This window comes from Leopardus geoffroyi, chromosome X (genome assembly GCF_018350155.1).
Source record: "Leopardus geoffroyi isolate Oge1 chromosome X, O.geoffroyi_Oge1_pat1.0, whole genome shotgun sequence".
Lineage (NCBI taxonomy): Eukaryota > Metazoa > Chordata > Mammalia > Carnivora > Felidae > Leopardus > Leopardus geoffroyi.
The window spans coordinates 103,094,237-103,121,135 of NC_059343.1; the positions used below are offsets into that span (position 1 = coordinate 103,094,237).

Sequence of the window (26,899 nt, forward strand, 5' to 3'; positions counted from 1 at the left end):
TATTGGTCAATGAGATATAAATGCATGTTTCCAGCAGTAGCTTCAAAGAGGTCTCCTTAAAAGAGAGGGGACAGGCTCTTTCCCTCCTCCCTAATTCTTCATTTTTCCTGGAACCAAGATGTGGTAACTTGGAACACTAGAGGCCATTGTATTCTAGGAGAATAAAGGTCCCATCCTAGGGGTAGTAGAGGTATAAGCAAGAAGCTTTCTGGAGTCATCACACAAGGTTTGGACTGCTTATTTCTAGATTTCTTTCGTGTAAGAGGAAGGTTATATTCATATCTTCCTTAAGCCAGTCTTTTTTTTTTCCTTGAGGGAGGTATTTCCTGTCACTGAACTCTAATCTTATCTGACATAACCAGGAATATAAATTTTCCTGGACTGTGATTTTATAATGAATAGCAGAACTTAAAGGAAAGGGAGTGAAAAGATAGAACAACTACTTTTTGGCCAACTTTTCCATAAAACATCTATCCCATAAACACAGGAAACACCACCATTTAGGTAGGAACAAAAGAATGCAATGACTTTGGAGTAGAAAGAATTTTCACACTCCTTTAAATTAATTCAGCTTTACAGTATCTGAAAATGAATTTCTTGAGACAGCTACTAATTTATCTTCTACTTACAAAAGATTTGTCTTTGAAATGTGTCTTTACGAGAATTGAAATATAATGACAATAATAGCTACCATTTATTATTATAATTTAATGTCTATGATGGGAGAAGCACTCTGCTAGGTGTTTCACATATGTTATCTCATTTAACCCTTACAACTACCCTACAGAGTAAGAATTATTTCCCCATTTTCTAGGAGAAGCTCAGAAAAACCAAGTAACTTAGTGAAGGTCACACAGTAACTTAGAAGCAGAGCTGGGATCTGAGTTCACTTCTGTGTGATTTTTTTTCTTTTATTTATTTTTGTAATGATTTATTTATTTTTGAGAGAGAGAGTGTGTATGTGCAAACAGGGGAGGGACACAGAGAGAGAGAATCCCAAGCAGGCTTCAGGCTGTCTACACAAAGCCAGATGTAGGCTGAAACCCATGAACCGTGACATCACAATCTGAGCCCAAATTTGGACGCTCAACTGACTGAACCACCTAGGCACCCCTGTCTGAATTTTTTCTATGCTGAATCTCTGAAAATCCTCATAACTTTCTGACAGTCAAAGAAGAGGTACCGGGACGCTGCCCTATTTATGTTCATCGCCATTTTTCTAGATTCAGTGTTAGCGCTGACAATGGAAAGGTAATATCTGAATTTGAACAAACTACTCTGAATAGTATATTGAACTAAAGGTCTAAACCGGAAATCCTGAGACCTGTCTCTCATATTAACTATGGGCTGAATTAGCTGCATGACCTAACACAAGTCATTCAACCTTTCTGGGCCTCAGTTTTCTCTTCTACAAAAGGAGGGGGGGGGGGCAAAACTAGGTGATCTCTAAAATCTGATAGAGTAAAAACATTCCATGATTATGCCAATAAGTTTGTCAAAGAAGAAATGCACAAAGGGGAGCCTGTTGGAAAAGAAAGTAGGCAATGGCATTTACAGTATTTTAAATTCACGTTGCTTGACATGCAGAATAAAATTTTAAGAATAAATGGACCAAGCAGATAAGTGTGGGAAGTTCTCTTTTATTGCTGAAATTGTTTACTCTTGACTCCACTGGTAATTTTGACTGTTATGGTTTCAGAAGTATTTTTTGAACAATACTTCTCAGAATGTTCTTCTAATGCACATTAACTGAACCATTTTGCTAGCATGGAATGAACTCTTTTAAGTTTGTTGGACTCTAATGTGTTTACCCATACTTTAGTAGGAAGAATTCTTGATTTAACTGGAACTTAAAACTTGTTCTCAATTTAGACTAAAAAAATGTAAATTACTAAGAAGGAGATTTAAACGTGAACTGAGCCGAAAAACACATTTTGCAGATGTATAAATTGAGACCCACAGTGGCTGATTTGCCTAAGATTACACTGAAAGTCAAAGCTTTACCAGGACACTGGAGGTATCTCCTGTATGTAGAGTTCTGGTAAGGGTCCAGAGTGGGGAACAGATTATTACCTAAACCTCGGGCCTATGAAGGAATGGGGATCCATATGCAAAACCAATCTAGAAGAAAATCATCTGTCTCAGTCTTAGGTCTGAAGATATTAAATAACAAACATCCTGTGAGATTTCATGGCCACTCGCCAAGTTTCATGTGTGCTTAGGGCCTGAATTTATACTATTTGTATGGTCAAAAAACTGCAACCTGAGATTTTAAATTTAAAGTTTACCCTGATCTGTAGGAGATGGGTTCCTAACAGAAACAAACGAAAATCCTCCCCAGAGGAATATTTTCTTCACACAGGACTCAAAGAGAATTTCAACATATTTGAACTCACAATAAAAAAGAGCAGAAACAAGAAAGGAAGCCATCCTATGCAAGAGTTGATAGAAACCATAGACCCAGACCCACACACAGTTGACATGCTGCACTTATCAGCATACAAAATAACTATGTTTCATATGTTTAAAGAAAACAGAGTAACCACAAACAGTATTAAAGAAGAAGGGATTACCAAAAACTAATGAGGAATATTTGGAAAAAAAAACTAAGTTAAAATTTTAGAAAAGTAATCACTGAAATTAAAAACTCAGTGGAAGGGTTAAACATCATAATAAACAGAGCTGAAGAGACATTTCGTGAGTCAGAAGACAAATTTGAAGAAATTACCTAAAACAAAGAAATGGAAAATAGGAAAAAGAAGTAAATGGCAGGGTGGGACAGTCTAATGGAACTTCCAAAATTAGGTAACAGAGAATTGGCAAAATCAAGATTTAAAGAGATAATGACTAAACATTTTCTATGACTAATGAAAGAGAAGGGTCTTTACATTCAAGAAACTCAGCAACTCACAAACAAGATTAAAAAAATTAATCCGCACTGATCTTTAGGATGGGACATTGGGCTGTGAATTCTATTGCAAGCCTCAACTCTGAAACATACAAAATAAAGTAAGTTGTCCTGTGTCTCCAAGCAAATTAGTGCCTTCAATTACAAAATGAGGAAACTATTACCTACTCGACTTATACCTTATGGACATTATGAGACTAATAGAAACCTTTTTGCTAGGTTCCTGGGAATTTGGAAGCCTGGGTACAAGTCAAGGTCTTTATAGCAGATCCAAGTACCCATTCAGAATTTCTGTGAGCTCCACCTTACGAGATTTCCAGGTGAAAATGTATTGTCCTTACTGTTTAATGAAAGACTAATCTCTGTCCTTCCTATCCCTCTTCTACTTCTCTCCAGTGACTCAGAATATATAGAACAGTCCTTCAGGTATTTTGTGGGTATTTTGTATAATCACAGATCAATGTGTAGTCCAAACTCTAATACTGACCCCATATTATGTCCATAATGATGAAATGAGGAAAATGAGCAGGCAAGTGTTTGAAGAAAAAATCAAAACCGTCAGATAAACGTAGGATATTTTTATTATAGGAATGAAAGTGTCATTCAATCTCTTGGAGTGGGGGGCAGGGAAATTATATGGAATGCTCTTCAATATTTCTAATCGTCTGATTTTGACATGCAGAATTGGGACTTATTTTGATCTGTTCCTCATGTCCTGGCCACCAGTTTTGCACAAGTGCATTCTAGCTTCTTTTAATGTTTCACAGCCATCTCCACTGTGAAATCTTTCCACCTCCTCCTGCCTGGTCAGGGGACTGCAGAGTCAAATACACCTTTTAGGTAGACCCTTTGCTGGCTCTGCTTTCACTTCATGGAGATAAACAACAATGAAGAAAAAGGCCAAATAGCAAATGAATCTGGGATTCAGAATTCGCGTTTGAGTAAATGAGAGGAGTTCATTTAAAGCCCAACACAGAATTTGCCTGTTTTCTTTCTTTATTTTAAAAAAAATTTTTTTTAACGTTTATTTATTTTTTTGAGACAGAGAGAGACAGAGCATGAACGGGGGCGGGTCAGAGAGGGAGACACAGAATCTGAAACAGGCTCCAGGCTCTGAGCTGTCAGCACAGAGCCCGATGTGGGGCTCGAACTCACTCACGGACTGTGAGATCATGACCTGAGCCGAAGTTGGCCATTTAACCGACTGAGCCACCCAGGCGCCCCTTGCCTGTTTTCTTTAGATGCTGCTCTCGATCTGTCCAACTGCCTTCCTTATTATTAACTATACTTTAACCATGTAAGTAAGCACACATCCTCACATTCACGCTTCCTTCCATTTTTGCCTCACCGTTGCCACCTTATTTAAATATGTCTCTGGTTTGCAAAACAATTTTAAAGCTTTAATGTCCTGGAACAGTTGGTAGAGTTAGCTCAGATTTACAGAGAGGCAGCTGCAAATTTACTTCTCAGTTCAAACTTGTCAAATTGTCAAAAGTTTCCCTGGATTTTTGCATTGCTGCCTGCTAATGATGATGGCATTACAGGTGTGGTTTTTATTGTCTCAGAACAAAATGGAAAAGATGTATTTGGAAAACATTTGATATTTGATGTGTTTTGAATCACATCACCTGACTGCATATACAATCTAATGGCCATTAAATGAACTCTCTTTTATAAAGATAAGGAATTTTGAATAGGAGCATATTTTTTAGGCACAATTTCTATTTTCACTTGAGACAAAAAAAAAAAAAGGCTTAGGGGGTGACAAATCATCTCTGAGTAGGATGTGTTGCTAGGAAATCATGATAATAGTGTGATTTTTTCCCCCTACTTCATACCTACCTCCCAAAGATAAATCTGTGGATTTAGTCTTACACGCTTAATTTGACTTGTAATTCTCTTAAGGATGCTTTTGGGTTGTATTTCTAGTGCCACCAATGAACTTCACTTACTGATTCAATAATCTAGAGTTAATGCTTTCACCTCACTGTAGCATTAATGGTGTAGCCACTGTATCAAGCAGGGTCTTTTGTTTAAATCAATCAAATCAGCATCACCTGAAGGTTTATTCTTTATTATTTTACGGAGTAGAAAAAGATTTACTTTAAAATAAATTTGATCACAGACTGTCAAACTTTGAATAGCAAATTAATTAAGCCTATATAAGGATTCGTCACAAGCTTTTTGTCCTTGTTGCTAAAAATCACTCTAAAACCTCCTATCATAATTCAGTGACTAGGTGTCTATATTTGAGCTTTTCTTTAAGTACAGGGAATTTGTAGCATTATGATATACTAACATTGTTTGTTCACTAACAGAAACATTTCTTCTGAGAGCTCAGCTACAGTTCCTAAGAAATTCAGTCCAAAACTGAATAGGGAAAAGTACCTGCAACACGAGGCACCTAATCTCGTTACATTAGTTATCTATCTTCTATTGAAGATGGTAAATTCTAGTTTTCTTCTACATGCGAAGATTTTTCTCTTCACTGGCATGATGGATGGCTACATAGCCGTGCCCATAGTATGTGCATTACATTTTGAACAAAGCTTCTTTATCAAATGGCATTTATGACTCTGTTGCTACTGTAATGTCTGTAGGAAAAATACAGTGTACACACTAATCATTTCAAATGGTCTGATCAATTCCTTGAAATTGCAGAAAAGTGGTACATTGTATGTGGTAGACATGTACAGTCAGATGAAAATCTTTTGATGACTGGCATTTTCAATAAAGGGGAAAACTAATAATGTTTTTTTTAAAGCATATGCTACTTGTATAATCAAGGAAAGTTTCCCTAGCAAAAATAATTATATGAGCCTCTTACAACTTCCTCCACTAATTATCTGTTTTATTAGTAGATGCATATCACCATCCATTAGGGAACACTTAAAAACATAATGAGACATTGTTACAATGAAGATACACACACACACACACACACACACACACACATATACATACACACACACACACATTTATGCGTATATGTGTATGTGTGTGTGTGTGTGTGTGCCTCTGGAAGTAGAAGTAAATTCTACAACAACATGGTCTATATATCAAAGTGTGGATGTCTTTATAATAAAAACAAAACTATTTACAATTAATATTTTCTCACCATAAACAATATGGAGTTAAGAGAGTTTATGGACTGTATCCACGAACCATTCATAATCAGTGTCAAAAGCTCAATATACAGGATCAAGAATCATAGATTTCAGTGTTGGAAGGGGCCTCAAAGGCCATTTGGCTAACCTACCATTTCACAAATGAAGCAGGTGAGACTCAAAGAAGTTAAGTGAGTTACTCAAGGTCACTGTGCCACGAACACACACACACATACATATACTGTCATCTCTCTGATGGACAAGGTGACCACATGTCATAAGTTAGGCTGAAAACAAATATCCTTATAACGAAGCCTTATGGGATCTTCAGGAACTAACCCTGCTTGGACGGGGTACAAAATGATAGTACCTCATATGGTTTCTGCTGTATAGCAAATAGAATGTTCAGGAATACCTCAGGGCCGAATGTTCCATGTCTCTCCAGATGATTAATCTACTTCTAAGGTACAGTATAATGAGAGAGGATCACAGCAGAGAAGAGCAAGAGTTGTCCTCTCTATGTGAATGCTTACCTTCTATGAATTTCGCTGTCAGTTATCTGTGAGTAACAATAGACAGGGTGGCTCAGAGGAAGTTTCATCAAGGATAGGTTTCATCAAAGCTCTAAACTCTGCTTTTATGTTCCCCCTCAAAGACTACGTGACCAGGAGATGCCAGATTTTATGAGAGGAATATAGTAGATGCATTTTAAAATGATGATAGTAGAGGTTAGGGCCAATATCCTTAGTGCAGGCTAAATGTGTTACTGAGATTTCATGGCAAGGAGTTACGTTTTAAGGGAGTATGGTCTGACCTGTGGTATATCCAAATCTCAACCATGGTATGACAAGCTTTGATTGTATTCCTCTCGAGGTAGTTTTTAAAGACTAATGAGTTAACCTCTGTGAAGTACCATGAGACCCTCAGGTGAAAGATGCCTCTATCAAGCATCACTATGGTGCTGTGACAATACTCAATGTATCTGGAAGACAGACTGAAAATAATCAGTAAACCATTCACTGTGGTCCTTTTGGTATCGGAGCAGCACAGTTAACATGCTAACAGCTAAGCTTCACGCGCTTAGAGGAAGAAAATGATCAATGGCAAAGAGCATATCCACCTTTGAAATGACATGATCCATTATAAGAATCAGATGTTAAATTGCTTCCTGTACTGAGCACACTCAATTAAAAGTCTGCACAGTGAGATCATCTTGATGGTTAAATATGCTCTGTGGGAACAACCTTTATGGAGCTTAAAAATCACAGAAGGACTATTCCTACCATGACACTAGAGATTTGCAAGGCATTTCCTGCCCCTATTTTTCAATTTGGTAGTTTTATTAGGAAGGCTTTTGCCTGTGAGCCTGCTGAGTTTGGGGTCATACCTATCCACCCTTTTGCTTCTTTGAGCAAGAGATGATTCTAGTGTTCTTTTTCTATTGGACCCAGAATGGATGAGTGTGGCTTTAGTCCGGGATCTCTGGACAAAAATGTATCATTCATGCACTTGATAGTCGATGCCCTTCATCTCCTTGAACCTGCCCTTCTCCGTAAGCTCATCTATTCACCTGAGTGCCAGCTCCTTGTCTAACTCTTCCTTCTTTCTCTGGTGGGGGTAAGGATGGAGGGCTGAAAAGAACTCCAGACACAAAATGAAATCGGCAGAACTGGCTCCTACTTGTAGGTTTGCCTGCAACTGGCCAGGTCTTTGGTCTTGGATGACTTCTTTCACCTCTCCAGCCCTCGGTTTGCTCATGTTTCAAAAACTTGAAACATCTTCACTGTTTACCACTTGTCTCACCCCTGCCAGACTGCAAGCGCCGCTGGTGCAGGAATCTTTATTTTCCTCACTGATCCTCAAGATCCTAGCATGTGGCACATAGTAGGTGCTCAATGAAAATTTGTTTAGTAGAGAATAACTCATTTCTCTGTTAGCGGTGTTCACCATTTATCCAGTCTCCCACCATGGACATCACAGAGTCCGTGAAAATTCCTGCCTCCCCTGGCACGTATCCAGTAACCAAGTCCTGTTTCCTAGCTTCTCTCATACCCATCCTTTCATCTCCATCTGCACTTAAATTCCCTTATATCAACTTTTCTTTACTTTTTACCTCACTTTTTTTATATTCAGAGTGATCATTCTAAAATGTAAATAGTCATGACACTAACCTCTTTAAACCCCCTCAGTGGCTTTCCCATTGTCCTCGGGATCAAGTCTAAACTCCTAGGTGTGGTATACAGTCCCCTTCAGGGCTGTGGTCTTTTGTGACTACTTTCTAGACCTTCAAGTGAGGCTAAATACACCTTGTGCGTTGCACCTCTCTCTTTTATAGCTTAGTGAGAGGTATTTTAAATCTTTGTTCACACTTGTCTCCCCAGCTATAGATACGTTTGATCATGAAGTATCTCATTGCCTCACATGAGGACAGGGACATAATAGGGGAAATGAACAATTCGATGAGGAGGTTAGACCAGTTCAGTGGCTTTCACCTCTGGGCAAACTGCTTCACCTGTCTGTGCTGCCAAGTATTAGAATCCCTACTGATGCTGAGGCAGGTGGCCCAGAGGCCACCACATCTATGAAACACTGAGGCAGACATCTGTACATTTTCTTCCAGACCTAATCTTCTATGGGGCTCTCACATTGGGGGGCTCTCACGCATGGTGAGGACCATGTGATTTATTTGGATGGGTAAGGGTGATTTGAGGTGAGGGAGGCGTAGCGTAGGGTTGGGGTACTTCTTCTGGAAGGGGGGCAAGTGTAGAGGCATGTTCATAATTAGCCTTTTCCTCCCCTTCTGAGTCATTTCTGCTGACAGGCCTGGTGCATGTCTTTGTGTATTAGGTGGAAGGGGTGGGCTGTGGAAAGAGAAACTCTCAGCACACGGAATTTTACCTTGACTCATTGGAAATACAAATATTTGAATTTGTACAATTGGTAAGAGGTGCATTGCCAAAAATTTTACCCAATTCTGTGGCATCAGGAAGGACACATGAGGGATGTGAGTGGCCTGAGGGAGAAACTGTATGATACATATTCACTATTCAAACAATAAATGCTTATTAAGTCATATATAAAGAGGCCAGTTTTTGACTAAATGTTAGGAACCCTCTCATGGTAAAGATATTATATATTGGTGTTCTCTAGGGTCTTGACTTTCTTCATTCTTATTCTCTGCACTCTTCTTGGACAATAATGTGCATTCCTAAGGTCTGAACTATATCCCAAATATTTGTTTCCAGTTCAGAGTTCTCCCATAAGTTCCATTCTTGAGTATCAATCTGTCACGGGACATACCAACCCAGATCTTCTGCAGGCATCTCTAACTTAGCACGTCCAAAACTGACCTCACCAGGTCCTGTCTCTTTGCCCAAACCTGGCTTTTTGACTGTGCTTAAAAAAAAAAAGTTTATTTATTGGGGTGCCTGGGTGGCTCAGTAGGTTAAGCATCCAACTTCAGCTCAGGTCATGATCTCACAATTCATGGGTTCAAGCCCCACGTCGGGCTCTGTGCTGACAGCTCAGAGCCTGAAGCCTGCTTTGGATTCTGTGTCTCCATCTCTCTTTACCCCTCTCCTGCTTGTGTTCTTTCTGTCTCTCAAAAATAAATAAAAACATTTCATAAAAAGGTAAAAAATAAAATAAAATGTTTATTTATTTACTTTGAGGGTCAGGGAGGGGCAGAGAGAGAGAGAGACAGGGAGAGACAGAATCCCAAGCAGGCTCCGAGCTGTCAGCACAGAGCCCGATGTGAGCTGGAACTCACGAACCACGAGATCATGCCCTGAGCAGAAATCAAGTCTATTTAACTGACTGAGCCACCCAGGCGCCCCTCTGCGTGTGCTTGTTTGGTGTCAGCTGGTAGTGCCTCCTTTTACCTAGCGATTCAGGGTGGTTATCTTTGGCTCCTCTCTGTCCCTCATCTGCTGTGGTAACTCCTTTCTGGTATGTCTCCACCACGCTACTCTCGCAAGCGCGGTGTGTCAGCTCCAGCCCTCCCCAGCACTCCACTCCTGGGCAACTCTAATCATCACATCGCCCTTGTCCCTTAGGCCCCCAGGTCAGGCATCGCCTTCTCTCCGGTTCCTGAAAGAGTGGTCTATCTCCCATGCAGTTTGTTGTAAACCACTTGGTGGCTTCCTACTGTGTTAAGGGGAAATGCAAATCCCTTAGCATGGTGTGTAAACCCAACTCCCTGTGTTCTAGCCCTGTCCCTGTCTCCTCTTGGATTTCTAGGCTGCAGCTATGCCCAAGGACTGGCAAACCCTCAGTCATGGCATTTGCATTCATAGCTCTATTTCTTTAAGTTACTCCATCTGCCTGGAATGTTCTTTCCCCTCTTGTCCACGTGATGAACATGTGATCATCTTTCTAATGTGGATTCAAATGTTGACTCCTTCAAAGTCTTCCCTGACTATGGGGCCTCTTCTCACAGAAATACCCTACTGTCCCCTTTTTGTGTTCTGCAGCACAGTCCAATAATACTTTTTTTATACAGTGAATTAGGTCACAGGCCTCTAGAGGACAGGACAGGACAGTGGTTAGATGTACAGAACGTGAAGCCAGAATAGCTTATTAGCCCAAGTTCCGGCTCTATTACTTGTTATACGGATGACTTTGGGCACGTTATTTAACCTCTCTGTAGCTCAGCTTCCTTGTTCGTAAAATGGGCACACTTATAGTACTTATCTCACAGAGTTGTTATGAAGATTAAACGAATATATGTACCACACCTAGAATATTGCCCATTAGGGGTGCCTGGGTTGCTCAGTCGGTTAAGCGTCCCAACTCTAGATATTGGCTCATGTCGTGATCTCATGGTTCTGTGCTGTCAGCGCAGAGCCTGCTTGGGATTCTCTCTCTCCCTCTCTGCCCTACCCACCCCTCCCAAAATGAGTAAATAAGCTGTAAAACAAAACTTAAAGAAAGAATAGCGCCTATTACATAATAATTGTTATGTGAGTGTGTGCTTTAATAACAACACAAACGTTAATCTTATTTTAAAGTTGAAGCTCCGGACATACTATATCTGACACATGAAGGAATGGAAGGTGGTCAATGACATGTAGCAAATAAATGAATAGTCAGCCTAGAGCCATACTATAAAGTCCCATAATACCCAGTTACTTCCTTTTTGTAACCATCTTCTAGCTTGCTCTAAGTGTCTTTTCCACTAGACTGGAAGCTCCTTTTGCCCAAGGACCACATCCATCTTGTTTGCCACCACATCCCCAGCACCAAGCACCATGACAAGCACATAGCAGGCACACATGCATTTGCTAAGTATATAAATGAATAATTTTAGGGCCTATAGTTTAGTTATTATTAGTTAAAATTTATCATTTTACCCATTTCTGAAAGTGTAAAATGCAATCCTCTCTCCCATATTACTTGTATGTGAGGCAACAAAATTTTGTACAGTAAAGTATTATGTTAGGCTTAATTCTCTTAACAGAGGGGCTTTCTCATTTCTTTACAGCACAGGTTTGGAGACTTTTTGGTTCATAAACTAATTCTGTGGTACAAAAAGTCCCACCGAGCTCCTAATCTTTCCCGTTTACCACATGTCATTTTACATCCTCAACAAAATTCACAGGCAGAGGTTCTGTAGGAGTTATTATTTGTTCATTGTACTCATTGAATGAGCACATGGTCCAAGGGTAAGAAAACAAAGTATAAAGAACTACCCATTATTTTTAGTTTAGGCGGAAAAACAAATCACGTACACAAATACCTACATCACGATGCCATTTTTACTGTCTAGCAATGAGTACGGTGGGATTTCAGAGGATCCTCTTGATGTGATCAGGAGAGGTTTTATAGAATAGCAAAAACTGTAGTTGGTCTTGGTGGGTGGGCTGGATGTTTTTTTTCTGTTTAAGTATATCCATTTATTCTGAGAGAGACTGAGAGAGCATGAGCAGGGGAGGGACAGAGAGAGGGAGAGAGGGAATCCCAAGCAGGATCCACACTGACAGTGCCTAGCCCGACATGGAGCCTGAACACATGAACCGTGAGAACTCGAGCCAAGATCAAGAGTCCGACGCTTAACCTACTGAGCTACCCAGGCACCCATGGGCTGGATTTTCCTAGGTTAGAAAGGTACCAGCATTCCCCACTGGGGAAAGGGCATGGAGAAAAGTGTGAACGTGGCATGCCCTGGGAGGGGGCAGAGCATACAGAGTACATTCACAGAAGGAGGGATTCATGCGAGAAGCAGAAGTAGAAGACAGGTTGGAGACAGAGGTTTGGGAGAATCTGTGGTGGGCTTTTAATAACAGGCTAGGATATCTGAAGTTTATTTCTAGACAGGGGAGACCTAGAGCTGATTTTAAGGTAAGGAATAGGAAAAGGAAAGCCAAGTCGTGGGAAGAGCAATTGGGCGGCAATATGGCAATGTATAAATAGAGTTCCTGAGCTAAGTTCTGTTACTAAGTGATGGAACACCCAGTGGAAATACTCAGCAGATGACTAGAAGTGAAGGACTATTTGGGGGGAGATACAGCTATGAAATAACCTGTATAGAACTGATGGTAGGAGGCTCAGGGAAAGACAAAACTGTGGGAGAATACAGAATGAGGACAGAGCTTCACGTACAGACCTACAACGGAGAATACAAGGAGAAGCCCAGTAGCATGTTGCATATGAAAACCCAGTAAAATGCTATCCTAGGAAATACTTGGAAGTCCTTTATGACCCATGAAGTCATACAACCCAGACTTTAACAAGTTCTACCTTAAGGCAAAGGCCAGTGAGAATTTGGGAGTGGAGGAAGGAAGAGAAGGAGGTAACTCTGGTGTACCTGTTGAACAGTCAGATCCAGTCCACTTGGGATCACAGCTACACACCCCAGTGTCCAGAAGAAAAGTCCCGTGTCCTGAGCACTGCTCTTGACATATAGGAAGTGGAGTTTCACAGTTGACTCCTCCCCAACCAGTAGAACAGTGACATTCTCCTTTTACACAGATGCCATGGCTGGAACACATCGGGTCCAAGCAGTCTTCTGAAAGCCCCAAAAAAGGAGGAAAAAGGTTGAAAGTGAACAGGTGTTGCCTATATACTTTAGGATGATGAAACTGAGATACTCACACTTGATTTCCTAATACGTCATAATACGGTATTAAATTAGGTAATAAAATGTCTCATACAAAGTCTGTATTCAAACCAGGAGATGATTAATACTTAAAAATATGTAGGGTATCATAAAGGTTGCATCCTAAAATTAGAAGACGAAGGAAACCACACATATGTTGCTTAAAATTGTTACGCAAGGTGTAGTACTCCCACATAAATGGGTGGCTGCACCAGTGTGGGCTTTCAACAGGAATTCCTTGGCTTCGCAAGAAAGCCTAAGAATTTTGGGGAAGTCATTCCTTGTCTTTTCTGAAATTGAAATCCTAGCTCTGAGAATCGGCTTTCACTTGGTATGTCTAGAGTAGTATGTGTGTATGTGTGTGTGTGTGTGTGTGTGTGTGTGTGTATGCACATATTACATATAAATCAATATGTAAAATATAGAAATATACTACACATATATGTCTACAAATATAAAATATATATAACAATATTAAAACATAAAATATTAAAAATATTAAAACATTTTTTAGGCTTAGATTATTAGGTATTAGGTGAGCTGACTGCTGTTACATGAAATCATACAACATAATCAATTCATTATAATCTTTCATTAATTTCTCAGAAGCACTGAAAATGCAACATTCTCAACAAAATTTTAAAAATTATTAAAAAAATTGTTTGTGTGGCCTCTCCTTCCATCAGGATGCCACGACATAGTCTTTGATGATTTAGAATATCACAGATGCAATTCTATTTGTCTCTAATTCTGGGAGTCTGGAAATTTTGGGACACATTCTAACAAATGTATAAACTCTTAGAAGTAGATCCCTATACTTGCCTTGGGGAAAATTGTTTTGTGTTTTTAATTGAGGGGCCATTCCATGGGAAATGACAAGGTTGTTTCCAAATTTCTACTCTCTCGATACAATAAGATGAAACTAAAATGATTCCACATAATGAGGGGAGTATGCTTTGAATAAGTAATTCAAAAAGTATTCCAGCAATGAGACAGACTGATAAAACCTGCCTTCATTCATAAGACTGGTCTGGTCTCGGGTGTGGCTTTTGATAATGGAACAGAGCCTAAGCATTGTTACAATTAGTGCTATTGTATTATAATTAGCCTATAACCTTAAGGTCATTAGCACAGTGCTTTAGTTCCTGAGCTAATCAGCAAATAAATACTAAAAGGTACATCTGATTTTATTTTGTTCATTATTTGGATCAAGAGGGAAAGTCTAAAAGTACAGAATATTTTTTAGAAGGAGGCTATTTTGTTACATTAAAACACAACAACTATAACAACAAAATAATACTGAACTTAGTTTGTTTTATTAAAAGTCCACCTTCAAGGAATACGTAAGTCATACTTAAATCAGAGGCACAAAGCCATATGTCTGAATGAGCCAGCAAGCAGCATACATGAATGAGATGAACTGGACGTAAGAAGCCAGTGTGTTGGGAGGGAACTGAGAGAAGGGTCCAGTTTAAAGGAAACTGCGGCTGCTTGGTTCCAGCTGATTATCGCCATGTGGGAACACAGGCCCATGGTTATCAGATTTTCCAGTTGCTCAAGAAAGACCAAAATGAGAGATTTTTATAGGACACTTCTCTATTTTTAAATTTTGGCAAATAGATCACATGGGGAAAGAAAAACCCAATAAAAACACTACCACCACCACTGTTGTGTGACCCAAACACAACCCATCCATAAGCCCAGTTCAGCCTGTGAGTTTCTGGTCTATGACCTTTAACTTAAAACATTTTTTTTCTGCTGTATTTGACAAGCTTTATACTGTTAAATATGGTGGGTATTCTTCCTTGCTATCTTGGTTATTCTACACATTTTCTTAGAGATCCCTAGAAGGGAAATTTAAGCTAAGTCCTTTTTCAAGTGCCTCCCAAATTTTGATCAGAAGGGTCTAAATTAATGAGGTTAAACATTTTCATGGAGAACTGTAGATGCTGTGAGGGGTATCATTGTTTGGGTGCACATGCATATGTCCATGTAACATCTGAGTTTACAACTTAAACATAATGACTGCAGTTGGATAAGCATAAAAACGATTTCCAGAGGTAACTCAGGAACTCTGGTGTCCTGTCCAGGCCCAATGCCATTCACTGGAACAGATATAATCTTCACGCCAAAATTCTACGATTGCTAACGGGAGGTGGAAAACTAAACTCTTGGAGCAGAATGAGATTAAGCCCTTTAGAATGCTGTGTAATAGTCTTAATGAGCCATCTTTAAAAAGCAATTATAGTGCATTTTCAGCAGCCTCTTTCCTGAACAACAGTTGTGATGAGACCATCTCCCATGGTAATGGTTTAATATTTTTTCTGAAATCAGTCTTATTTGAGGAATGTGGCATGAAAAAGGTCTGATTACTAGTAAACTTATTTTCCAATGTGTCTCTTTAAATGATGAAACTATTGCCATTTCAAAATATGTTTGTGTGTCGTGTGTGTAAAGGTTCCTTTGGAGTGAATTTTAATATAAAGGCACTGCCTTGAAACTCATTAGTGGTCCGCTGGCTTCCTTAGGCATGGAGGTCAAGTTCCAGCATGAGGTATGTAAAAATAAATACTATAAAGCAATAATAATAATGGTAATTACAAATCGCCCCCAAAGAAAACATTCAATGAAATCATTCCAAATGTGCATCATTATTTTTATCATGTGTTTTAAAGTAAGATATAGCCTAATGTACTGTGGAACAACGAAAGCAGTTGAATTAACACCTAATGTCATCAATATGGAAATTCTCAAGTTATGAAGCAGTGTTAGAAATGAGGGGGGGGGGGGGGAACACCATTTTTCATGACTGCTCTGCAAGTGTCCCAGATACAGCCCTGTGTTAATATTAGAGACTGTCTGAAGAGACATGAGTTCCCTAGACTCCAGCCCTCTTCTCCATGTACTAAAGACATATTGAACATTTACGGTTTGCAGAGACTACCTGCATCTCTACTAGATGCATCTCTACAGGATGACAGTTGCACAATTCAGTGAGAGAAAAGCCTGAAGCAATAGATTAAAATGGGGCTCTGACCTTCCTCGCATATTTCTCCTTTGTATCCTGGCACACAGATGCAGACTCCCATGATGCAGGTGCCGTGACCAAAGCACGTTGGGTCAATGCATTGCTCTTCTGGAACGTCGCACTCTGGCCCCTTCCAGCCATTTCGGCAGACACAGTGTCCTTTCTCGTATTCTCCATTCCCACCACACAGCACAGGGCACGAATCTGAAGGTTGGCAAATGAACTTGTAGCGTTCTCAAAATGCTTTTAAAATCTCCAAAGAGCAATCTTCTATTGATTCTTGTGTAATATTTCAGGCAAAAATTTGTACTATTTCTAACTTAGCCTTTATTAAACAGGCACATCCTTGCGATTACAAATAGAATTCTCCTCTTATGAGAGAGGAAAAAGGATAAGTTATGAAAATATCCTGCGTGAAGAAATTATTTCAAGTATGTGCTTTTGATTCCAACATACCGTTAAACAACTATTATTATTATTACTACTGTTATCATTATTTTAAACCAAGGTTTTATTTTTTCTCTTATGGCTTTTCTTCCTCAAACAGATGTACGCCACTTTTAGAAAGAAAAACCTGAAAATTTTAAAAACTGATAAACAGGGAGTATAAAATGTTTTCTTTAAAAAGTCATATATTTGAATACATTTATGCTGGACAGATGTCTACTGCCGTGACACCTGGTGCAGACCTTTATTAGAATACTTAAACTCTGCTTTGTCATTGTTGGCTCCCTATTAAAACTATGGGCCCCTTGAGGGCAGGGCCTGTATCTTCTGTCTTAGTCAATTTTTAATACCAGCCATCTTCTTCCTAATCCCCACATCCTCCAGATCTGTCATGCTCCCAGGAAGCCAGCAAGTGCTATAGAATTCTCAGCTGAGCAGAATTTAATCTAAGGGAATCTGAGTGGCTGGGAAACCTGAGATTAAAGTATTAGCAGACTGAGAACCGTAAGAATACACTGAAAACGAGCAGAAAGCATCTCTACCATAGTAACTGTACGCATGGGGTGAAACGCAGTGTGATTTATCTAAAGCTTTTCGAGAATTAAACTACGGGCAAGTCGAGGAAACAGTAAAGTTTGCTGTTTCTTTTTTTTTTTTTTTTTTTTTTAAATTTTTTTTTCAACGTTTATTTATTTTGGGGACAGAGGGAGACAGAGCATGAACGGGGGAGGGGCAGAGAGAGAGGGAGACACAGAATCAGAAACAGGCTCCAGGCTCTGAGCCATCAGCCCAGAGCCTGACGCGGGGCTCGAACTCACGGACCGCGAGATCGTGACCTGGCTGAAGTCGGACGCCCAACCGACTGCGCCACCCAGGTGCCCCAAAGTTTGCTGTTTCACTCGTGACTTGCCAGTCTTTACTTTCTAAGGCTCCTTATCGGTTTGCAGGTTGCCTATCCCTTCCCATTTACGCGGGTGTATATAAGCAGTTACAGACGACCCCAGTACAAATTCCACCCGTTCGGTAACTGCCTATCGCCCCTCTCTGAGGTTGTTTCTTGGCACAATAAGCTGGGATAACAGTAGATCTACGTCACCGGTTTGCAAAGGATGTATGATTCAGAAGAGGTAACAGAGTGTTTATAACAAACAGTCTGTGGCAGAGTAAGTGCTCAGCTTTTGGTTGTGGTTGGGGGGGTGGTGGTGGTTGCTGCTACCCCTAAGGCCACTTCTCTTCCTCCTCTTATTGCTACTGATTCCGAGTTCTCGAAAGACGTGCATATCCCCAAACCAACTGGAATAACAGAGCAACATTACCTCTCGCGCAGTCAGGCCCCAGGAATCCTGGGAAACAATGACAATGGCCAGAGATACACTCTCCATTTCCATTGCAATTGGTTGAACAGTCATCCATTATTTCTGTTAATAGAGAAAAAGGAAAGAAATGAGCAAACTTCCAGGCTGTAGAGTCCTTAATTTTTTTTTTTTTTAAATGGCAAGAACTCTGGGCCTATAACAATCTTGCCCTCTCCTGTCTTGGAGCACTTACTGTTTAAAATCAGATGCCAAAGATTTCTGTAAGATGTCACATGTAGTACCAAATTATTACAAGGGCCCTGGATTTGCTGAATTGGCTATTCAAGAGTGAAACTAAAAACCAACCTCATCTCTAAAGTGCATAAAGGGTCTAGATGAATTGTATTCTTATGAGATGTTCGTGACAAAGCTAAAAATGTACTAAAATTATAGGATATTTCTCAAAAGCAAAATGGGCTTAAAAATGCAACCCAAAACACTAAGTCTACTGTTTATTTTTCAAGTTTAGGTTGTAGCAAATAAAAAATTTCTTCTCTAGCACCTTAAAATGTTTAATCTACTATCTTGACAGCTTAAATATGATAATCAGTATTTCATTTTCATTAATAAGTGACAATGGAAGGCTTTTAAAGTAAGTGTTCATATTAAATTCACCACCACTAAAAGCATTAGAACCTAAGTATTTTGTTGAGAAATGCTTTCTTGACTGTAAATGCTTATCAGTTCTCCGCCACTAATTTCCCTTCAATCCATTCTTAGAGAAGAATAGGTTTCAAGGGAATTGAGATGGCTTTAAAGGTGCCCATAGGTAGTTCTGGTGACATAAAGATGTGCAGTGCGACAGAACTTTGATAAGTCTTGTGGTTAGTAATTTGGCTGAAAAGGTAGGAAGTTATACAAAAGTCAGGCTCTGACAATGACAAAAATTATTTCTAGTTTAAAATTGTATTTGAGTATAATAAAGTCAAATTCCAAGTCCATGAACTCTTATGGTATGTGTGCTTTCTTCTTTCAGTTTTTTTTTTTTTTTTAAATCATCTTCTCATTACTCTTTCTGGAAGTTTTCCATACTTAGCATTCTTGGATTCAGAGTTTTACGTTCTGGCCCATTAAACTCATACTTCTCGTATGTACCAGTTTTTCCTTTTCAATCCAAATTATCTACTTCATCTCGTTTCACTTGCATAAGCTATTTCCAATTAGAAGGAGATATTCTAGGAAGTGGTCTTGGCGTCTTCTTCTCCGCTGTGAGAATTCATAATGAGGGCCGAGAAATAGCATTTTTTCAATTGTGGCCTTTTGACCACCTGGATCAGTAGATCACCCAAAACACTTACAATGTAGATGCCTAGGCTTCCCTCCAGACCTACTGAATCTGAAGGATGCAGCCCAGGAATCCACAGTCTAACAAAAACCTCAGGTGACCCCGCAGGTGGCTCACCTCATTAAGGCACTGAGAACCAATGCTTCAAATAGGAAACTTCCATAGTTAGAGAACTTCTGATCTAGACTTGGGGTTCAGCCTTGGGTAGAATAAAAGCCAAGAGGAAGAAAGTGGTATCTAGTTTTTGGGGGAATTCTTAGAAAGCCAAGAATGAATCCAGGGGCTGTGTGCATAGCCCCCTATTATCACTCAGAAGAGGTTCTTCTTGTCACCCCTGTGTGAATACATCAGATAGCTTTTTGCAGGCTTATGATAATCTGTTCTCTGATCCCTGTGCTAGAAAACTGAACTGGATAAGAAATTTATACATGGCATTTGCTGAGCGACAACTGGTCTGACAGGAACGGAACGTTGACAAAGAGCTAACCATTTTTAACTTCTTAAAACACTCGTTATTTTCATAAAATCATTAACTTCTTTAAAAGGTGCTGAAAAGGCACAGAGTTTTTTCCATTCAAAGACGGAACAATTACGTCTCCAGTTTCTATTTAATCTATGTTTCTTGTGCCAAGCGATAGTGGCAGTTCTTAAATCTACATTTGGATTTCCCCTGCCCTAGATGGTTAATAGGAGGTCATGGAGGAAGCTTTCAAAGGTAAATATAGTTGAATTTAATTTCACACCAGCTCCTATTGACAACCTTATGCAAGCAGCCTTGTGGGAATGTAGCTATTGTAGAAAAAATGTTTAATAAAGTTTGCTATCAAAATAAACAAAAATCCCTACATCTTATTGACTTATCTAAGATCTGTCTCTGGGCCCACACTGCCGCACAGAACTTAACACCAGCAATGCAAATGAGAAGAGAAGGCAATATAGAGAGGATCTGGAAGCTGCCACCTCCACTGGGTATCAAAGAGACACCGGGACAGCCCAGGGAATCTAGGAGGAGGATGGCTACAGCAGGAACACATAACTCGTGATGAGAAATAATGTGTTTTTCTATTTATGTTGGCTTCCATGAAATTTTGCCTTCTATCCTTTTTAAAGTTTATTTTTATTTATTTATTTATTGAGAGAGAGAGAGAAAGACAGACAGACAGACAGAGGGGAGGGGGAGAGAGAGAGGGACACAGAATCCGAAGCAGGGTCTGCACCGTCAGCACAGAGCCTCATGTGAGGCTCGAACTCACGAACTGTGATATCATGACCTGAGCCGAAATCAAGAGTCAGATGCTTAACTGTTTGAGCCACCCAGGTACCTCTTGCCTTCTATCTTTTTAATCTTCCTTCAGAATCACTTCCTCAACTGCAGTTCATTAGAGTTGAGAATGATTTTAAAGTTCTATGCCTAAAACTCTACTTTTATTCTAGAGTCTAAAGCCCCTCGATATCTGCATCTGCACTGATGATGGGTTTTGCTCCTGGCAGCTTTTCTTATGGGAGAAACTAAAGGTAATGGATAATCTGAGGGAATGATTACAGCCTGAAGGGCATGGGCTTTGGAGTCAGACATACTTGGTTGTCTCAAATCTCAATTTTGCCACTTGTTGGCTGTGAGCCTCTATCAGATTATTTACTCATTTCAAGCCTCCATTTCCTTATTTATTATATAAATATCACTACACCTATGCTATCAGTGTTGTGAAGGGAATCAAACAAGATTATTGAATGCAAATCATTTGGTACAGTGTTTGGGGGCAGAATGGCAGTCCATAAGTGGTATATATTATCATGTTATAGAGCAGGTTGGCTGAGATTAGGGGATATTGACAACTCTGTCTATACTACTGGAAAATAACATATATTAATATAGGCCTGTGGCTAGCCTATATTAGTCATTCAATAAATGCTTATTGCTAATATTGTCTTGATCCTTATTAGTAGTGGACCAAATAGAGTTAAGATCAATCAACTGATTCTAACATCATGAAATAGAAAACGAACAGCTAAGAACAGCATTTAGCGTAGTCAAATTGATACAAAGCTTAAATTGTTTAATCAAATATATTAGCCTCTCTCTACTGCAGTTAAATTATAAAAACATAAAAAAATTAATGGGGAGCATTTAGAGCAAATAACTTAATACTTGTGATTTTTTTCAGAAATTTACTTGGATTCTCTTTAAGTGGAATTGCAGAAGTGTTTCTGTTACTTCTAATCGTAAAAACACAACTGATGGGTGGCTCAGTTGGTTGATCGTCCGATTTTGGCTCAGGTCATGATATCACGGTCTGTGAGTTCAAGCCCCGTGTCGGGCTCTGTGCTGACAGCTCAGAGCCCGGAGCCTGCTTCGGATTCTGTGTCTCCCTCTCTCTCAGACCCTCCCCTGTTCATGCTCTGTCTCTCTCTGTCTCAAAAATAAATAAACATTTAAAAAAAATTAAAAACACAACAGAAAAGTAGAAAAAACGTGACTTGCATAAGGAAGAAGCAAATACTTTGTTGCATATGAAACTGACAGCGTGATATCTGGATAATAGGAATTGTATCTCAAAGATTACCTTCTTTTTGGGAGGAAGTGAAGGACAGGAAAAAACTTCAAGCATGTTTCTGGGTCTATTGATTTTTGAAAGGTTACTAGTTGGGTTGGTGTTTTAACTTGAGCTTACTGGTAAGGATAACAGGAAGAGAGAAAATCTTCACAAATATTTTAGATCCTCTAACTGTTTGATTTCTTAGGAGGAACTCAACTTCCCATGACTCATTGGCATCTGCATTACCAAAATTGGGCCTTGATAGAAAAACAATATCATGAAAGGTACATCTATTAAATCTGCTCCATTGAGTCTGTTAGCGTTGCAAAAAAGTGTCAGGACTTCAATTTTTTTTCTAATTTAACAAATACGTTGTCTTTTGAAGATGTAAAATCAGTGGAGTTTTTCTCCAGGGGAAAAAAAATAATCGGTGTATTTTTATAGTCTGATTACTTTAGAGGAAAGTTTTTGTTAATATTATGGCTGGAATACCATTTTCTACTGGGTCAAGGTCTTCAGCATCAAGTAAAAATAGAACATAATTGTTATAAAGAGCAGATGGTATGTCTATTAACAGTCAACACATCTTCCTAAACATATGGTTGAACAGGTTAACTAAAGGATAAAGTGGTGAGAGTTGGATAGAAAACGGACAGCTGTAAAATATTTTCCCTTCTTTTAAAATACACATGTGTATTAGGAAGATTCACACAATAAAATATTATGTCTATGAGATGTTTCCCCTCGGGGCTAAAAAATTCCAAAAGAAAGGGCTATGAGTGGTCCAAGTTATTATCCTTAAGACCCTTCTCTGAATACTCGTAGGTTTTTGAAGCCTTAATGGTTCTAGAATCAGTTGTTCTAGAGAAGAGCTGGACTGGTGCTAGTTTCTCCATTTTAAAAGGTATTTATTTGCTTTGTCTTTTCTAATGGATCTTGAATGAACAGAGATTCTCTTGCTTATTCCCTTTGTCACTGAAGTTGTTCATCTATGCAGCCTTGGTAATAATATTATCCAGGTAACTATTCCTGTTGAAAATACATAAAAAGGTACATGGCAAGTATCCTACAAAGCAGCAAATAATGGAGCATTTAGAAAACCTTAATCAGCATTTAAACAACATTAATGACAACAATAATATAAGCCTTTCTCGTAGTGACCTATCTTGAATAAGGACTTTAAGGCAGAATGAACGATGGGTTGAAATGACATCTGTATCACTTTAATCACTGCTGTCTTTCTAGAATTATACTGTCAATTCAAAGTAATAGTCAAGGCAGCTTACCAATTGCTGTAGTTAACACGAATACTTGCTCCATCTTTTTTCCATCATTGTAGAATGCCAGATACCAAGGCCCTTGGTCCATATACTCTATGAAACCTGTCTCCTGCAGTGAGGTTAAGATCAGGTTCCGAGGGGAGTGTTGGGTATCGTCAGAGCCCTTGGAGTCCTGCTTGACCAGCTGTTTTCCATCCATCAATTTTACAAAGTCGAACTGGAACAAATACACGCAAATCTGAGCCACTACTTCTACTTCTAGACTAACGAACATCTCTAACTTCAACTGCTCTCTTCCACACTTCTTTGCTTTGAAAGAGGAAGTTACTCGTTCTTAATTATACTTAAACACAAAAGTATTTTATTAATTCTGAAAAACCCACTATATTTATAAATGTTATAAAATACCTTTCAGTTTTGGAGTATTCAAAATAATTGTCTAAAAATAAATAAACCAAGAAATAGAAAAAAATTGTATTTGGCACTATGCGAGAGAATCTTGATATTTTACTAAAGTATCAGAAGATACTCGAAACCACACATTCCCCTCAAAAAAGTTATCATGATCTTCTCTACAAATTTAAGGGTTTTACAGTTTTTAAAACAAACAGTCAAAAATTTGAGGACATTCGTAATTTACTACCTTTGTGGTAGCATATTTAAATATTCAAAGAACCCCCTCCTTTTTCCCCCTAATCAGTGGACAAGCACATGGCACACATTTCCTTGGGCATTTTAAGAGTCACATTTGAATGGCATTCTAATTCCCTGCCTACTCCCATCCAGAGGGTAAGATTTGGACTATGGTCGTATCTGTTGGAAAAAAAAAAAAAAAAAAGCAATCCCCTGATGGTTATGATTCCTTATGCTACTTCTTAGATGGAGCAAGGCCCCAAATGGGTTCGTGCAAGAAAGAGATAAGGGGGAAAAATGAGAGAAATGAGGTGCTTAGCGTTTATAGAAGGGCTTTCTAAACCACAGAAGATTTACGTATTTGAGTTATTATTAACAATAACAAGAAAAAATTTCTACCCATAAGATAAAACCTGCCTTTTAGACTCATTTCCCTTAATGATTTGCATTCTTCATCGGGACAAGGGGTCAAGACCATATGGGGCCAGCAAAGGAGGTGTGGTCCCAAAAGCTAAGTAAGATGAGGGGACCGGGATGACTCATGATCATCTTATTCCAGGAAACAGAATTCAAATTTCAAAAATATTTTCTTAAACTTCCTTTTCTGAATCTGCTCTGCTAAACGCTATTGCATATTTCTCAGTCATTTTTGTTTTCATTCGTTTGAGTGTGATTATTCTGGATATTTGCTCATTACAAAAATTGTCTGCCTTCACCTTTGATTCCCACATACTTTGCAAGTCACAAACCCTGAACTGTTCATCTCACCACCCTCCAAAGGGTCAAGAAACACCTATAACATCAAATACCTGAGTGTGTGTAGGTGGAATGTTTCTTCTGCCATAAATTCCCAGCAGAGAGTCCTTGGCTAAAGAAATATTGAATTTCAGATATATAGGATGGTGGATAGTAATCTGGAAACGCCAGAATAAGCCGGGTGGAATGGTCTGCATGACTTGTGCACCAATGTCAACTTCTCCAGTGTCTATCGCCCGTCCCTTCTGAAACACTGGTTTTAAAGGTAAAGAAAATTACAGATAATATTAATCGTAATTTATAAAGCAATGGTTTTTAGTTTTTCAGGACAAAAATATCAAAATGACTTACTAAGGTCTTTTTTCCACCACCCTACCCATATTTCAGGGCTTTACACAAATGATCTTCCAAGAAGACTTCCCTAACCAACCACTATACCAGTATCTCCCTTCTCTTGCATTACTGTTACATTTATTTCCATAACTTGATTCATTTTAATCATTATTAAATGGTTAAATTTAAATGGTTAAATGCAGGCAATACAAAGATGAGCAAGATGAGCTTCTTGCTCTCAAGGAGCTCTGAATATAAGAGAAGAAATAGGACAAATGCACAAATAACCGTGTTGTAAAGGAAAATAAATGATTTGGGTATTCAAAGGAGTAAGGAGTATTTGATTGGAGGATACTCCTCATTCCTAGCAGTCTCTATGCCCTTTATCTTCCTTTATTTTTCTTCTCAGTACTTACATCCCTAACATACCACATGTTTTACTTGTTTATTGTTTATTGCCTATTTTCTCCCAAGAGAATATAAGCTCCATGAGGCTGTGGCTGTTTTGTTCATTGCTTTATCCCCAGTAACTAGAAGAATGTATGCAAATAGTATGTGATCCATACATATTTATTCAATGAATGAATGAATGAATGAATGAATGAATGATTTAGAAAAGGGTATTTATGGGAAGTAGTATTGAAGATGGGCCTTAAAGGGAAGAGAAGATTTCAACAGAGCTGTTGACAAGAATTTTCCACATGAAAGGAATACTTTGTACCAAAAAAAAAAAAAGAGGAGAGTCATTAAAGGTTTTTAAGAAGAAGGGAGATATTTGGATACATTAGAAAAACTAAACTTGGGGCGCCTGGGTGGCTCAGTCGGTTAAGCGGCCGACTTCGGCTCAGGTCACGATCTCGCGGTCCGTGAGTTCGAGCCCCGCGTCGGGCTCTGTGCTGACAGCTCAGAGCCTGGAGCCTATTTCGGATTCTGTGTCTTCCTCTCTCTCTGACCCTCCCCGGTTCATGCTCTATCTCTCTCTGTCTCAAAAATAAATAAACGTTAAAAAAAAAATTAAAAAAAAAAGAAAAGAAAAAACTAATCTTGAGGCAGAAGGTAGAATGATTTAGAGGTGGAAACACAAGGATGATAGAGAATTATGGAACAATAATTCAGGTGAAATGACCTAAAGATCTAAATTTACAGTGGGCTCAACAGTTCACGTGGAATAAGTACAGTCCAGTCACCTGTAAAATAAACAAGTGGGGCTACACCAAACTAAAGAGCTCTGTACAGCAAAAGAAACAATTAAATAAATTGAAAAGGCCATCTACAGAATGGGAGAAAATTACTTGCAAACCATGTATCTAATAAGGGATTACTATCCAAAACACACAAAGAATTCATACAACTCCATAGTAAAAAAAAAAAAAAAAAAAAAAAAAAAAGCAAATAATCCAACTCAATAGCAAAATAGCAAATAATCCAATGTAAAAATGGGCAAAGGACTTGAACACACATTTTTCCAAAAAAGGCCAATAGGTATATGAAAAGGTACTCAACATCACTAATCATTGGGGAAATGCAAGTCAAAAACCACAATGAGATAGCACCTCATACCCGTTTGGTTGACTAGTATCAAAAGATAAGAAATAACAAATGTTGGTAAGGATATGGAGAAAAGGGAACCCTTATACGCCATTGGTGGGTATGCAATAATGGTACAGTCATTTTGGAAAGCAGTACAGTGGTTCCTCAAAAAAATAGAACTACCATACGATACAGCAATCCAACTTCTGTGTATATATGGAAAGGAACTGAAATCAGCATCCTGAAGACGTTATCTACACAGCCACATTCACTGCAGCATTATTCATAATAGCCAAGATATGGAAACAATCTAAATATCCTTTGATGGATGAATGGATAAAGAAAATGTGATACACACAAACATACACACATACACACACACACACACACACTACTCCATTGTGTGTATATATGTATGTGCATATACACACACAGGCAATGAAATATTATTCAGCCACAAAAAAGAAGGAAGTGCTCCCAATTGCAAAAATATGGATGAAGCTGGAGGGCATTATGCTAAGTAAAATAAGCAAGACAGAGAAAGTCAAATTCTATATGATATCACTTATGCGTGGAATCTAGAAAAGAATAAAAGCCAATCCCA

General features: G+C 38.8%; 1 protein-coding gene across 3 annotated transcripts in view; it reads right to left on the minus strand.

The window, feature by feature from the left end:
• TENM1 (teneurin transmembrane protein 1) overlaps window positions 1-26,899 on the minus strand; it is a 783,454-nt gene that overhangs the window by 235,207 nt on the left and 521,348 nt on the right. For all 3 annotated transcript variants that reach the window (XM_045472379.1, XM_045472378.1, XM_045472380.1), the window contains 5 exons: window positions 24,486-24,685; window positions 23,050-23,260; window positions 17,903-18,004; window positions 16,149-16,343; window positions 12,821-13,021 (listed from right to left, as the gene is read on the minus strand). In XM_045472379.1, coding sequence (XP_045328335.1) covers window positions 12,821-13,021; window positions 16,149-16,343; window positions 17,903-18,004; window positions 23,050-23,260; window positions 24,486-24,685 — 909 coding nt within the window. The remainder of the gene's footprint in view (window positions 1-12,820; window positions 13,022-16,148; window positions 16,344-17,902; window positions 18,005-23,049; window positions 23,261-24,485; window positions 24,686-26,899) is intronic.